General features: G+C 44.0%; 1 protein-coding gene across 4 annotated transcripts in view; it reads right to left on the bottom strand.

Annotated features, from left to right (window-relative positions):
• Positions 1-11914, bottom strand: part of d2hgdh (D-2-hydroxyglutarate dehydrogenase) — a 44563-nt gene extending 32649 nt beyond the window's left edge. For 2 of the 4 annotated variants that reach the window (XM_078207834.1, XM_078207835.1), the window contains exons 1-5: positions 11686-11914; positions 10322-10688; positions 6522-6579; positions 4369-4508; positions 3579-3772 (exon numbers count right to left, since the gene is read on the bottom strand). In XM_078207834.1, coding sequence (XP_078063960.1) covers positions 3579-3772; positions 4369-4508; positions 6522-6579; positions 10322-10682 — 753 coding nt within the window. In that variant the 5' untranslated portion in view covers positions 10683-10688; positions 11686-11914. Of the gene's footprint in view, positions 1-3578; positions 3773-4368; positions 4509-6521; positions 6580-10118; positions 10201-10321; positions 10689-11685 lie in introns of those variants that run through there. The other 2 variants (XM_078207838.1, XM_078207837.1) reach the window with 2 other exon arrangements.
• Positions 11915-12002: the final 88 nt, after the last annotated feature.

The raw sequence follows: 12002 nt of genomic DNA, 5'->3' as shown, positions 1-12002 counted from the left end.
AGAAGGAATTTCTGCAAAACTTGGACTCGGCAAGGGCTATCCGACATCGGGAGAGGCTCTACAATCAAGAGCCTTGATACTCCCCCATCTATACTTAATATGTATAGTCACTTGTCATTTTGTACTGTTTATTGCTTTGTTTTGTATATACCTGATTGATGTATTGTTTCTTATTGTTTTTTTAAATTATTTTACTTCATTTAAATTTGTTGGTACTATTGTGGGTTAGGGATGATACTATAAACCTCAAATTCGGGGTACTTGCTTGTTGAGATGGTTTGGTAAGAATTGTGTGATCCGGTTCGCTGACGCTCACTGGATCAAGAGGAGGGAATGTGGTAATATAAACAGGGTCTAGTTTTAAGGCTGATAAAATTGGATATCCTAAATTAAAGAATTGGGCATATTAAAATCAAACACAGTCAAACCTCGGGCAAGCCAAAATTGTACAAATACACAAACATGTCTGGGCCTGACCCATCAAAGGTCATTGCACTCTATTGATACTTAGCAGGAGATCATTGCACCCCATTGAAATGCACCGGCCTATTGTTAGAAGCCCAGATTGGGCCAGACTTTCTGTCACCGAGAGTTCCTGCAGTTAGCTTATCTGATAACAGGTTACATGTAAGCAACAGCCTGGAGATGGACACCTGGGGTCGGACCCTGGTGTCCTGTCAGGCAGACATCAAGAAACCCACTGGGTATTGGAACCCCCTCCTGGGACCTCATTGGCCGGAAGCCAGAGAAGCTTCTGGAAAGACAAGCAGGCAGGGGGATAAAGGGACACATTTCAGACACACCAGTAGCGAAGACTTGACGAAGGAGGCGACCTTGACCATCCGGAAGACTGACCAGAGAAGGAAGGAAGAAAGAAGCTGCCATCGAGATTCACCTTCGTGACGATAGACCAGAGGGACTCAGAGAATCGAGCCTGCAGTTTAACCAAACCATCTTTGTGGGTAGTATACTTGAATCTGGGGTATCCTCTTGTTTTATGTGGGTAATTTAAAGGTTAATAGTGTTATTATTAATAAACTTGTTGAACCTTTACTTGTGTTTGTCCATCTTGCAAATATGGACACCGGGGTAAAACCTTAGAGTAAGCAAACTGGTCGTAAGTATCAGAATTAACAGGTACAACAAGACAATGAGTGTGTGAGAGAGAGGGGTGTGTGTGTGAGAGAGAGGATGAGTGTGTGTGAATGAGAATGTGAGAGAGAGGATGAGTGTGTGTGAGAATGAGTGTGTGAGAGAGAGGAGAGTGGGTGTGTGTGAGAGGATGAGTGTGTGAGAGAGAGGAGAGTGGGTGTGTGTGAGAGGATGAGTGTGTGTGAATGAGAATGTGAGAGAGGATGAGTGTGTGAGAATGAGTGTGTGAGAGAGAGGAGAGTGGGTGTGTGTGAGAGGATGAGTGTGAGAGAAGATGAGTGTGTGAGAGGATGAGTGTGTGTGAGAGAGGATGAGTGCATATGTGAGAGAGAATGAGTGTGTGAGAGAGAGAGGGGAGTGTTTGTGAGAGAGGATGTGTGTGAGTGAATGAGTGAGTGAGGATTAGTTAGTGCGTGAGAGGAATAGTGAGTACACATACAAGAATTAGAAAATACTTCGATAAATTATGTTTTTGCATGTACCTACTGGGTGAAAACAATCGCTCTGTGGTTTGGCTCTTCAACACTATCAGAATATTTCTCAGGAATTCCTTCAGTACTCTTTGGAGGTCAAAAGGAAAAGTTTGGGAAACTCTGATCCAAGTTATTTGTTATGGACAGGAGAGAGAAAAGCTGAAATTCTTTATCCTCTCACCGTCTGTTCCTAAGCAGAGCAGTTTTTGAATTATTTCTAAAGTAGGTTGTGGTATGTTTCCCTAAACCTCCAGTTGCTGTAATCCAATTTAATAAGAACTCACAGCAAAGCCATGATTAACTCAGAAGGTTACTTTATTCACATTCAATCCCTGGGGAGGAGGGGCAGCGTTTGCAATCTCACACACATACACACACACACGTATGCACAGGCACACACACACACAGGGAATATACAGTAAAGAGGGGATAGAAAAGAGGAAGATTTACAACTATGGGCAACAACCACAGATAGCCACAGAAATGATTACTAGTTCATGATTTCCAGAGTTTGAGATGTCAAAGTCCAGAGGGTGTTTCCTTTGTGACAGAGATCAGTCCAGGTGAGTTTCTGGTTGGAGACAACAATACAAAAACCCTTGAAATGAATTCTGTTGGTAAGCTTTCTCTGCTTAGACTGCTGAGGACTCAATCCTGCACAAAGGCTGCACCATGTCTGGATGGATAAATCTGCTGTACCAGATTCTCCTTTGCTGTTCATCATCATGCTCTCCATTTCAAAACTGCCATCAACCCATCTCTTCAAAAAGCCGAACCTCAACTCATCCACTCTCTTCATGATTGATGCTCCTATTCATAGCCTTCCTTTATTGGTCCTTGATAGTGGTGTTGTCATCTCCCTGCTCCGTGTCAATCTCTCCCAACCTCCAGCTCCAAATCATTACAGATCATTATTTCATCCTTTGCAGTCTTCCAAGATCATCCTGGTGATGAGCAATGACCTTTTGTGACCAATTCACCCTCTTTATCCTCACCTAGCTCAGTATAACTCAACCACACCATCCTCCTCCAATGCCATTCCTCTGCTGTCCAGCTTGAAGGACTGCCCTTGTATGGTCCTATTCCTTTTACAGTGCGAGTTCAGTGGGGCTGGGCTAACACTTTGAGCCTGCTTCTTCTATTTGCCCCACTGTAAAAGCGTAGCATCATTGAAAGACTGCTGGAGATAGGGATGTATCGAGAGTCATAATTAGCAACCTTCAGACCAACCAAAGCTACACAAAGAGAGAGAGAGAGTAGGAGGGAGAAGAGGAAGGTTTTGTGGACATTTTGGAAGATGGGGAAACATGAAGATAGAACATGGCAGAGAGCTTCAGGGAGAGAATCCTACAATACAGAGCATTAATGGTTTTGCCACTGATGTTAAAGCAGAATGAGGGGAAGAGGAAAGCTGAGAAACAGTAGCCCAGACTTAAAGGAATGGGAAGTAGGGATAGTGAAGGATCTGGAAGTGCATTGTTTCTAAAGCAGATGTTTCACAGCACATTTTATAAAACTGTGCCAGTCTGTATCTCATCACTGTTAAAGGGGAGGTGATGGCCTAGTGGTATTATTGCTAGACTACTAATCCAGAAACTCAGCTAATGTTCTGGGAACCCTGTTCGAATCCCAACATGGCAGATGGTGAAACTTGAATTCAATAAAAGATATCTAGAATTAACAATCTGCTGATGATCATGAAACCATTGTTAATTGTCAGAAAAACCCAATGGGTTCATTAATGTCCTTTAGGGAAGGAAATCTGCTATCCGCTGTCCTTACCTGGTCTGGCTTACATATGACTCCAGAGCATCAGCAATATGGTCGATGCTCAACTGCCCTCCAAGGGAAACTACGAATGGCAATAAACGCTGGCCAGCCAGCGATGCTCATGTCCCATGAATGAATAAAAAAAAGGACTGTAACTGTTAATGGACTGTAACTGTTTCTTACCACTTCCAGTCCCAGTATTGTCCCACGCAAGGAGCCATATCTCAGCAGTCTCAGTCCACCAGCATTGGTTGCCACATTCCCACCGATGTGACAGCTACCTTTCGACCCCAGGTCAAGGGGCATAATAAAATCTTGTTCGTTAAGGTAATTGCTCAAGTTTTCCAAAATACAGCCGGCCTGGCAGGTAAGCACTCCTGAAAGCGCAGATGTACAAGACACATGAGTTTGGCACTGATCCCTGTTATTAAAGTCTCTCTAAAATGTTTGATCCCATATTTTCTCCTCTCCTGAAAGTGCTCTCCCATCACTGGGACTGAATTCCTTTCAGGGCCTCACCCAAGTGATACTTTATCACATGACCCTGGACTGCGGGCAAAGGATCGCAGGTCAATACAGCCACACATGATCCCATCTCACCTAACAGGTGATCACTTTCCAGAAGAAATAACAGAGCAGAAATCAACAAACTGTCTTCTTCCTCTCCGGCCTGGGAATACTGAACCCTACTGCAATCTCACTGGGAGCAGCCAAATCAACACCAACCTGCTGCAGGTGGCATTGAACAGTAAATCCTACTGTTAATATATCTGTGACAAGGGAAGTGTCACTGCAATTGGTAAAGGGAGGGTCAGAGTGTGAACAATTAGATGGGATCACTCACAAGATTCGACATTCCAGGAATAATAGGAGTTACTCTTAGGCTTCGTCAAGGTTTGAGCATTGATAATTATTCACTGTTGTGGTGCCGATACTTATACGTACAATTGTGTGCAAAGAAAATTGTTCTTACCAGAGTTAGAATTGAAACTGATGATATTGTCCATTTGAGCGGTTGAAACAATTATCTCATCGAAGACTGGTACACTCCCTCCCACCAATCCAGTGTTGCCGCCCTGAGGATTCACAGCCAGGTTCCGATTATTACAGTATCTGAAGAAAGCAAACAGCCTACTGTCACAGCCAATCACACACTATCATTCCTAATTGTAAACAGAACCGAACACACTGTGAATGTTTGTGCCAATCCCACTGTGATACTGATGTCAATCTCACAATGGTTGTTAGTGCCAATCATACTCCCAAGGTTAATACTAATTCACGCACCACTTTCAAAGAATCATTGAATGGATACAGTACTGAAGGAGGTCACTTGGCTTATTGTGTCCGTGTTGGCTTTCAGCACGAGCCACTTGCCTGATCCCAGTCCTGCACCTTTCCCCATTGCCCTACAATGAGTAATTATTAGTAGTTGTTAGTATTTATAAACAGCCAATTACACTGTGAATGTTAATCCCAAACACAGTGTAATACTCAGCACTATCATAAAACCATAAGATATAGGAGCAGAATTAGACCATTTGGCCGATCGAGTCTAATCTGCCATTCAATCATGGCTGATCAGTTTCTCAACCCCATTCTCCCCCCTTTTCCCCATAACCGCTGATCCCCTTACCAATCAAGAGCATGTCTATCTCTGTCTTAAATACATTCAATGACGTGGCCTCCACAGCCTTCTGTGGCAATGAATTTAGCAGATTCACCACCCTCTGGCTGAAGGAATTCCTCCTCGAAAGGGTCGTCCCTTTACTCTGAGGCTGTGCCCTCAGTTCCTAGCTTCTCCTACTAATGGAAACATCTTCCCCATGTCCACTCTATCCAGACATTTCAGTATTCTGTAAATTTCAATGAGATACCCCTCATCTTTCTAAACTTCATCGAGTACAGACCCAGAGTCTTCAAATGCTCCTCATATGTCAAGCTTTTCATTCCCGGGATCATTCTCATGGACCTCCTCTGGATTTTCTCCAAGGCTAGCACATTTTTCATTCGATACAGAGCCCATAATTGCTCACAACATTCCAAATGTGGTCTGACCAGAGCCTTACAAAACCTCAGCAGTACATCCCTGCTTTTGTATTTTAATCGTCTTGAAATGAATGCTAACATTACATTTGCCTTCCTAACTACCAACTCAACCTGCGAGTTAAGAACAAAGAACAAAGAAAATTACAGCACAGGAAGAGGCCCTGCGGCCCTCCATGCTTGCGCCGACCATGCTGCCCGACTGAACTAAAACCTCCTACTCTTCCAGGGACCATATCCCTCTATTCCCATCCTATTCATGTATATGTCCAGATGCCCCTTAAAACTCACTATTGTATCTGCTTCCACTACCTCCCCTGTCAGCGAGTTCCAGGCACCCACCACCCTCTGTATAAAAAACTTGCCTTGTACATCTCCTTTAAACCTTGCCCCTCGCACCTTAAACCTGTGCCCCCGAGTAATTGACTCTTCCACCCTGGGAAAAAGCTTCTGACTATCCACTCTGTCCATGCCCCTCATAATCTTGTAGACTTCTATCAGGTCGCCCCACAACCTCCGTCGTTCCAGTGAGAACAAACCAAGTTTCTCCAACCTCTCCTCAAAGCTAATGCCCTCCATACCAGGCAACATCCTGGTAAATCTTCTCTGTACCCTCTCCAAAGCCTCCACATCTTTCTGGTAGTTGTGGCGACCAGAATTGAACACTATATTCCAAGTGCGGCCGAACTAAGGTTCTATAAAACTGCAACATGACTTGCCAATTTTTAAACTCAATGCCCCGGCGAATGAAGAAAAGCATGCCATATGCCTTCTTGACTACCTTCTCCAGCTGCATTGCCACTTTCAGTGACTTGCATACCTGACGTGAAGAGAATCCTGAACTAGGACTCATGCACCAAGTATCCAAAGTATGTGTCCCATCCTTGCCCTGCTTTATCTGTGCAGTGTGTAACCCATAAAGAGCCTCAAGAATTCTTGTAATTCACACAGGCCATGTGACAAGATCAGTTTGAGACACTGTACATATATTATTAACTGATCCTGGATCTAGTGTGCATCTGGAATTCAGCCTGTGTATAATGGAAACGTTACATGAGAGGATGGTTGAAGGTGCGGTACCTGAGAATCCGAGAAACCTCTTCCGTTGTCTGAGGTCGCAATAACACCTGGCTGCGGCCTGCAGTTAAAAAAACAAATGTAACAGTAATTAGTCATTGAGCAATAAGTGAATCATATAAGAAATCACCATTACCAGCAGTTTCAGTGATCTTCAGATTAGAAAATATCTTCTAATGCTAATTAGCAAAAGACAACCTGCTCTTCTCAAGTTGTAGACTGTCCCACTCTTTCTAGGCATGAACCTGCCTAATTGAATCATCTACAGGTATGATTGTATATCAAGGTTTATCAAATTCACAAAAGTAGTAATCAGAGATAAAGTTAATGATTCCAGAATGTAATCCATTTCTGGTATACAATATACGAACCATCCGTAAGATCGCAGATTGTAACTCACTTCAGGACAACTACGATTCTATATATAAACTACCCAAATCCCTTGTTAGATCTCTGACTGCTGCTCACTCCCATATATCTCAAATATTTTATACATAAATTACCCAAACCCCTCAATGAAATTCCAGCCTGTAACTCACTCATGCATCTATTAATCTACATCTAAACTCCCCAAATCACTTGATTGGATTCCAGTATACAAAAAATTTCTAGTTCATGGTCCGTGTTAATATTTTAGAGGTAATGTTTAGTTCAGGGAAGATTGTTGTTGTGAAGATAAGATAATGAAAATGCTGAGATTTAGAAATTGCAGGAACAACCTAAAGGAAAATGGCTTTTCGGAAGGTTACCCATGTTTATTGAATAGAGTTTGTTGAAGAGATCGATCATAAAACAGCAAGTAGGCTTACTTAGCTGCAGAACTGGAGACATGATGTCTAAACTGCTTGCAAAGAAGTGCAGTCTAGAGAATGTGTTGTTTTGGGAGTTAGAGCTAAATTAGTTTAAAAGCATTCAGTGAATCCTGAAAAGCTAAGTCATCATAGAAATTGTTGGAGCTTAAGAAACTTATCAATTTATCTGTGTCTTTGCTGGGGGAGGGATTTGGTTGCAGTTTGAACTTTATGTGGTTTGCAGCTCACATAGAAGCCCTTGAAGCTGTTGGCTGGCTCCAGGTAGTTAGGCCTCAGTCCTGGGGAGCTGAGAAGGTGATGAAAGTTCACTGGTTCTGTGTTCAAGAGGCTTTAGGCTCATTTATAGTTTGTGCCTCAGAGAGACTGGAGGTCAGAGTAACCCAGGGGCTGTGTCAGATTAGTGATGCTAGCAGTTTGCAAAAAGATTGCAATTTTGCCAGTAATTAGAGGCAGAAGTTCAGTGTTGTGAATCCTGTGGAACACAGTCCCAGTAGGAGAGATTAAACCATCAGGAGGTGAGCAGTTGTTGTGGCACTGAGTCAGAGGCTAGTTCTTTGAACGTGAACAGTTGAAATTCCATGTGAGGAAGACAGAGCTTTAATGAGATTCTGTGACTCACAGTGGTCACTGATGTCTGGGTGGTTTGCTGAGGAATCTGTGGGATCTCTTTTGGTTGCATGTGTCATTTAATGTGCAGTGTAGTTTGTTCGATCGGTTTTCCTGTTAATTCACATGTGCCTCATGTTAATTCTGCATGTTGGAGTATAAGATAGGTCTTATGGATTGTTTTATTTTCTAATTTTGGATAGTAAAGTTTATTTTGTTTGTTTAAAATTATGTAATCTTGTGTATTTATTCTTCTAGTAAATAACTGGGATTTGTAACTTTGTCTACTTTAAACAAAATTTCTTTACTGATTTATTAGTGTCACAAATAGGCCTACATTAACACTGCAATGAAGTTGCTGTGAAAGTCCCCTAGTTGCCACTCTCTGGCGCATGTTCGGGTACACTGAGAGAGAATTTAGCATTGCCAATGCACCTACCAGCACGTCTTTCGGACTGTGGGAGGAAACTGGAAAATACAGAAGAAACCCACACAGATAAGGAGAGAACATACAAACTCCACACAGACAGTGACCCAAGTCGGAAATTGGCGCTGTGAGGCAGCAGTGCTAACCGGATCATAACAAACCGGTTATACATTCTCAGTGTATCTCTACTTTATACATCAACTAGCCAAATCCCTCAATTATATTCCAGCCTGTACGCTCCTGGACATCAGTTATTCAATATATATATCGAAGTATGAATGCTGCAAAATTACTCAATTAGATCTCAGCCTTCAACTCAGTCCCATTTATCTATTATTCTATACAGAACAGTCCAAAGATGTGCAGGTTAGGTGGATTGGCCATGTGAAATTGTCCTTTAGTGTACCAAGATGTGTAGGTTAGAGAGATTGGCAGAATTAGGGGGATAGGACCTGGGTAAGATGCTCTGTCGGAGAGTCGGTGCTGACTTGATGGGCTGAATGGCCTCCTCCTGCACTATAGGGATTCTATGAGAACTACACAAACCCCTTGATTTAAGATTCCAGCTTGTAACTCTCGGATATTTTTAATTTTAGACATAATAGCCAAGATTTTACAAGCCCTGTGGAAGTGGGTTGGAAGGTGGGTGGACCATAAAATGGCAGTGGAAGGGAAGTTCACCTCTTCCAGCTGCCATGAGATATTATGAAAGGTAGAAACGGCACTAGCTCAACATTTTATCAGCATCAAAATGGCTCCACCGACACATATGGAGACTATGTACTTTGCAGTGGCATTCCAATGGCTTTCATGGGTTGTGGTGGAGTGGGGGGGTTTTTCCTTCCCAGGCACTCGATTCTCCACGGAGGGACCACCCCCGCCATCAACCCCCCCCCCCCCCACTCCCCCGAACCTGCCCCCCAAACCTCCCCCCCCCACCACCATGACAGTGCTTGCCCCTGCCATTCCAACACCACCACTGGATGGTTCACTCCTTCGATTGCCGGGAACTGCTTGTCTGGCTCGGGCACATTAGCAAACATTCTCCCCAACCCTTTGATGGTACCTCAACATGAAGATATCCTCTCCTTCTCCCAGAAGTCTCATGCAAGGTCACTTCTAATGGTGGTCCGAACTGCTGACACATTGATTTGGCCGCAGGTTGGAGAGGCAGGTCACTGTACTGAATGGTACGGTGTACTGGGGGTGGCTTCTGAATTGGCCACTGTAGGTAAAATCTATTCCACAGTCCCACCATTCACCCATATCAGTTCAGGACCCACATTTAGTATCAGTGACAGGACTCACAGCATGCCAGTAAAAATCTGGCCAAAGTACTTGAATCTCATGATTAGGCACAATGACTTTACAGCAGCTGCACAATTGCCTCCCAGTTGAGTTTGAGAGTTAGTACTGCTGACTTGGCACCAGATATCCCTTCCATTCACTCCTTCCCTCATTCTTTCATCCGCTACTGGTGGCAGGGTCATCAGCTACCACTCTGCTGCTACCACAATCCCCCCCCAACACCTCCCTAAATCCTCTTGTCTTCTCCCACTGCTCATTAAAATAGACTAAATTCCCATCTTTTCAACCAAGCTTCCAGTCATGCTTTCTGATCTCCTTCTTCATGGCTCAATGTTGGCTCCCTTGCCTTCATTTTAAGGCATTGAATTATTTACTGCAAGTTGCAGTTCCTGATGCTTCGATTAAATTCCAATGCAACACACCAAGAAGATCAGGCTGAAGACTTACTTTCCACATGAAAAAAGCTCAGACAGGCTCCCCTTCTTTAAACAGAGAAATGCCTCTTCTCCACTATTCCCCCATCCATCCAAGGGCAACTTGATATAAAAGACAGAGAATTTACCCACGGGACAAATTATGAAATCATCATGTTTCCTTACACTTTGTGATTCACATATCTTGCCTGTACCCAACAGGAAATGCAGTCCTACCTCGCAATGTCCGTAGCCAGTCTACATTGCTGGCTTCCAGAATATCAGGATCAGTCACCACACGGCCAGGCAGCAGACCATCAAAGAACATCATGTCTTCTGTCGTGACAGCAGCAAACCCTAACCGTTGGACATTGTATCGCACATGTGTGAACTCCACACCTTGGCTCCAATATCGAGTGGTCCAGTGGAATTGTCTCCTTCTTGGCTGCAGCTGTCCATTGTGTTTGCTGAGCGTGGATGACATGGAGAGATGGACTGAAGATACCATGGATTTTCTGCCAGTGAGAAGCAGCCACCGTTTGAACAGAGCTCTATGACACTGCATTGCAGAGCAGAGGAGAACAGCTCGACAAGTCATGGTAATCTAATGTACGAGAGACAAATAAACAAGTCATGAGCACCTAATGACAGAAGGATGGTCGGACAGCCCAAGAGATTCTAATTAGGGCAGGGATGAGGGACAATTCTGTACAGATGGAAATGTAAAATTGCAAAGACATATTCATAGCTTATGAATGTAGAAAATGGATTTCAATAATGGCAAAGGTACAATCAAACTCTTCAGTCCAAAGATGTGCAGGTTAGATGAATTGACCATGCTAAATTGCCCTATGTGTCCAAAGATGTGGAGGTTAGCCATGGTAAATGCACAGGGATATGGGAATAGATTGGAGGAGAGGGCCTGGTTGGGATGCTCTTTCAGAGGACATTGATACAGACTCTATGGGCCGAATAGCCTCTTTCTACACTGCAGGGATTCAATGGTTCTATGGTTGAAAAGGACTAATCAGGGTACTATTTAAATGGTGAAAAAGCACAAACAATGGACGTCTCAGGAGACTTGGAAGTCCTGGGACAAAGATCATTAAGATGCCCTGAGTAGGTACAGAAAATAATCAGAAAGGCCAGTGGAACTGCTGGACTATGTACTGGACTAGATTACAAGGGAGTAGACATCAGCCCTGGTCACAGCTTTGGAAGGATTAGATTCACCAGAATGATATATGGACTCCTCGGGTTAAGTTGTGGGGAGAGATTACAGAAACTGGGGAGGGAGTCGGTTGGCCGACGCCAACACTGAGTTCAATTCATGTATCAGATAAGGTTATCCATGAAGACCCTGTCTGAGGTGTGGTGACCCTCAGGTTAAATCACCGCCAGTCAGCTCTGTCTCAGAAAGGGGGAGGGCATCCTAAGGTCATCTGGGACTACAGCCAGATTTACACAAACCGGTATTCCCCGGAATTTAGAAGTTTAAGGGATAATTTGATACAATAGTTCAAGAGAGCGATTAGACAGAAATAAACTACTTCAGTTGTCTTGGACTAAGGGAACTGAATGTAAAAATAAAAAGAACGAACTTGGGAAACAAAGGATGGTGAAAGGCTGGTTCTTTCTTCCACAAATGGAAATTAATGCTGGATGAATTTTAGATCTGAGACTGGTTTTTGTTAATCCCAAAGGTGACAGATCGGCCTTGCTGCAGGTGGGACATCAGCTCTGAACAGCTGAATGGCCGATGGCAGAAGACTGGAACCCCGAAGGCCGAGCTCGGAGAGCCCGGTGCTGGGCCCGTTCCAGGGACACAGGCCCCGGAGCCTCTGTCCGCCCGCCCCGCTGCCGGATCTCCCGCCCCCAACTCCGCCCCGCCCGGTGACTCCCGGCTCCCCAACAGCAG

The sequence above is a fragment of the Mustelus asterias genome, unplaced genomic scaffold (genome assembly GCF_964213995.1).
Source record: "Mustelus asterias unplaced genomic scaffold, sMusAst1.hap1.1 HAP1_SCAFFOLD_2771, whole genome shotgun sequence".
Taxonomy (NCBI): domain Eukaryota; kingdom Metazoa; phylum Chordata; class Chondrichthyes; order Carcharhiniformes; family Triakidae; genus Mustelus; species Mustelus asterias.
The sequence above is the reverse complement of the archived record's forward strand: the minus strand, read 5'-3'. Positions and strand labels throughout refer to the sequence as shown.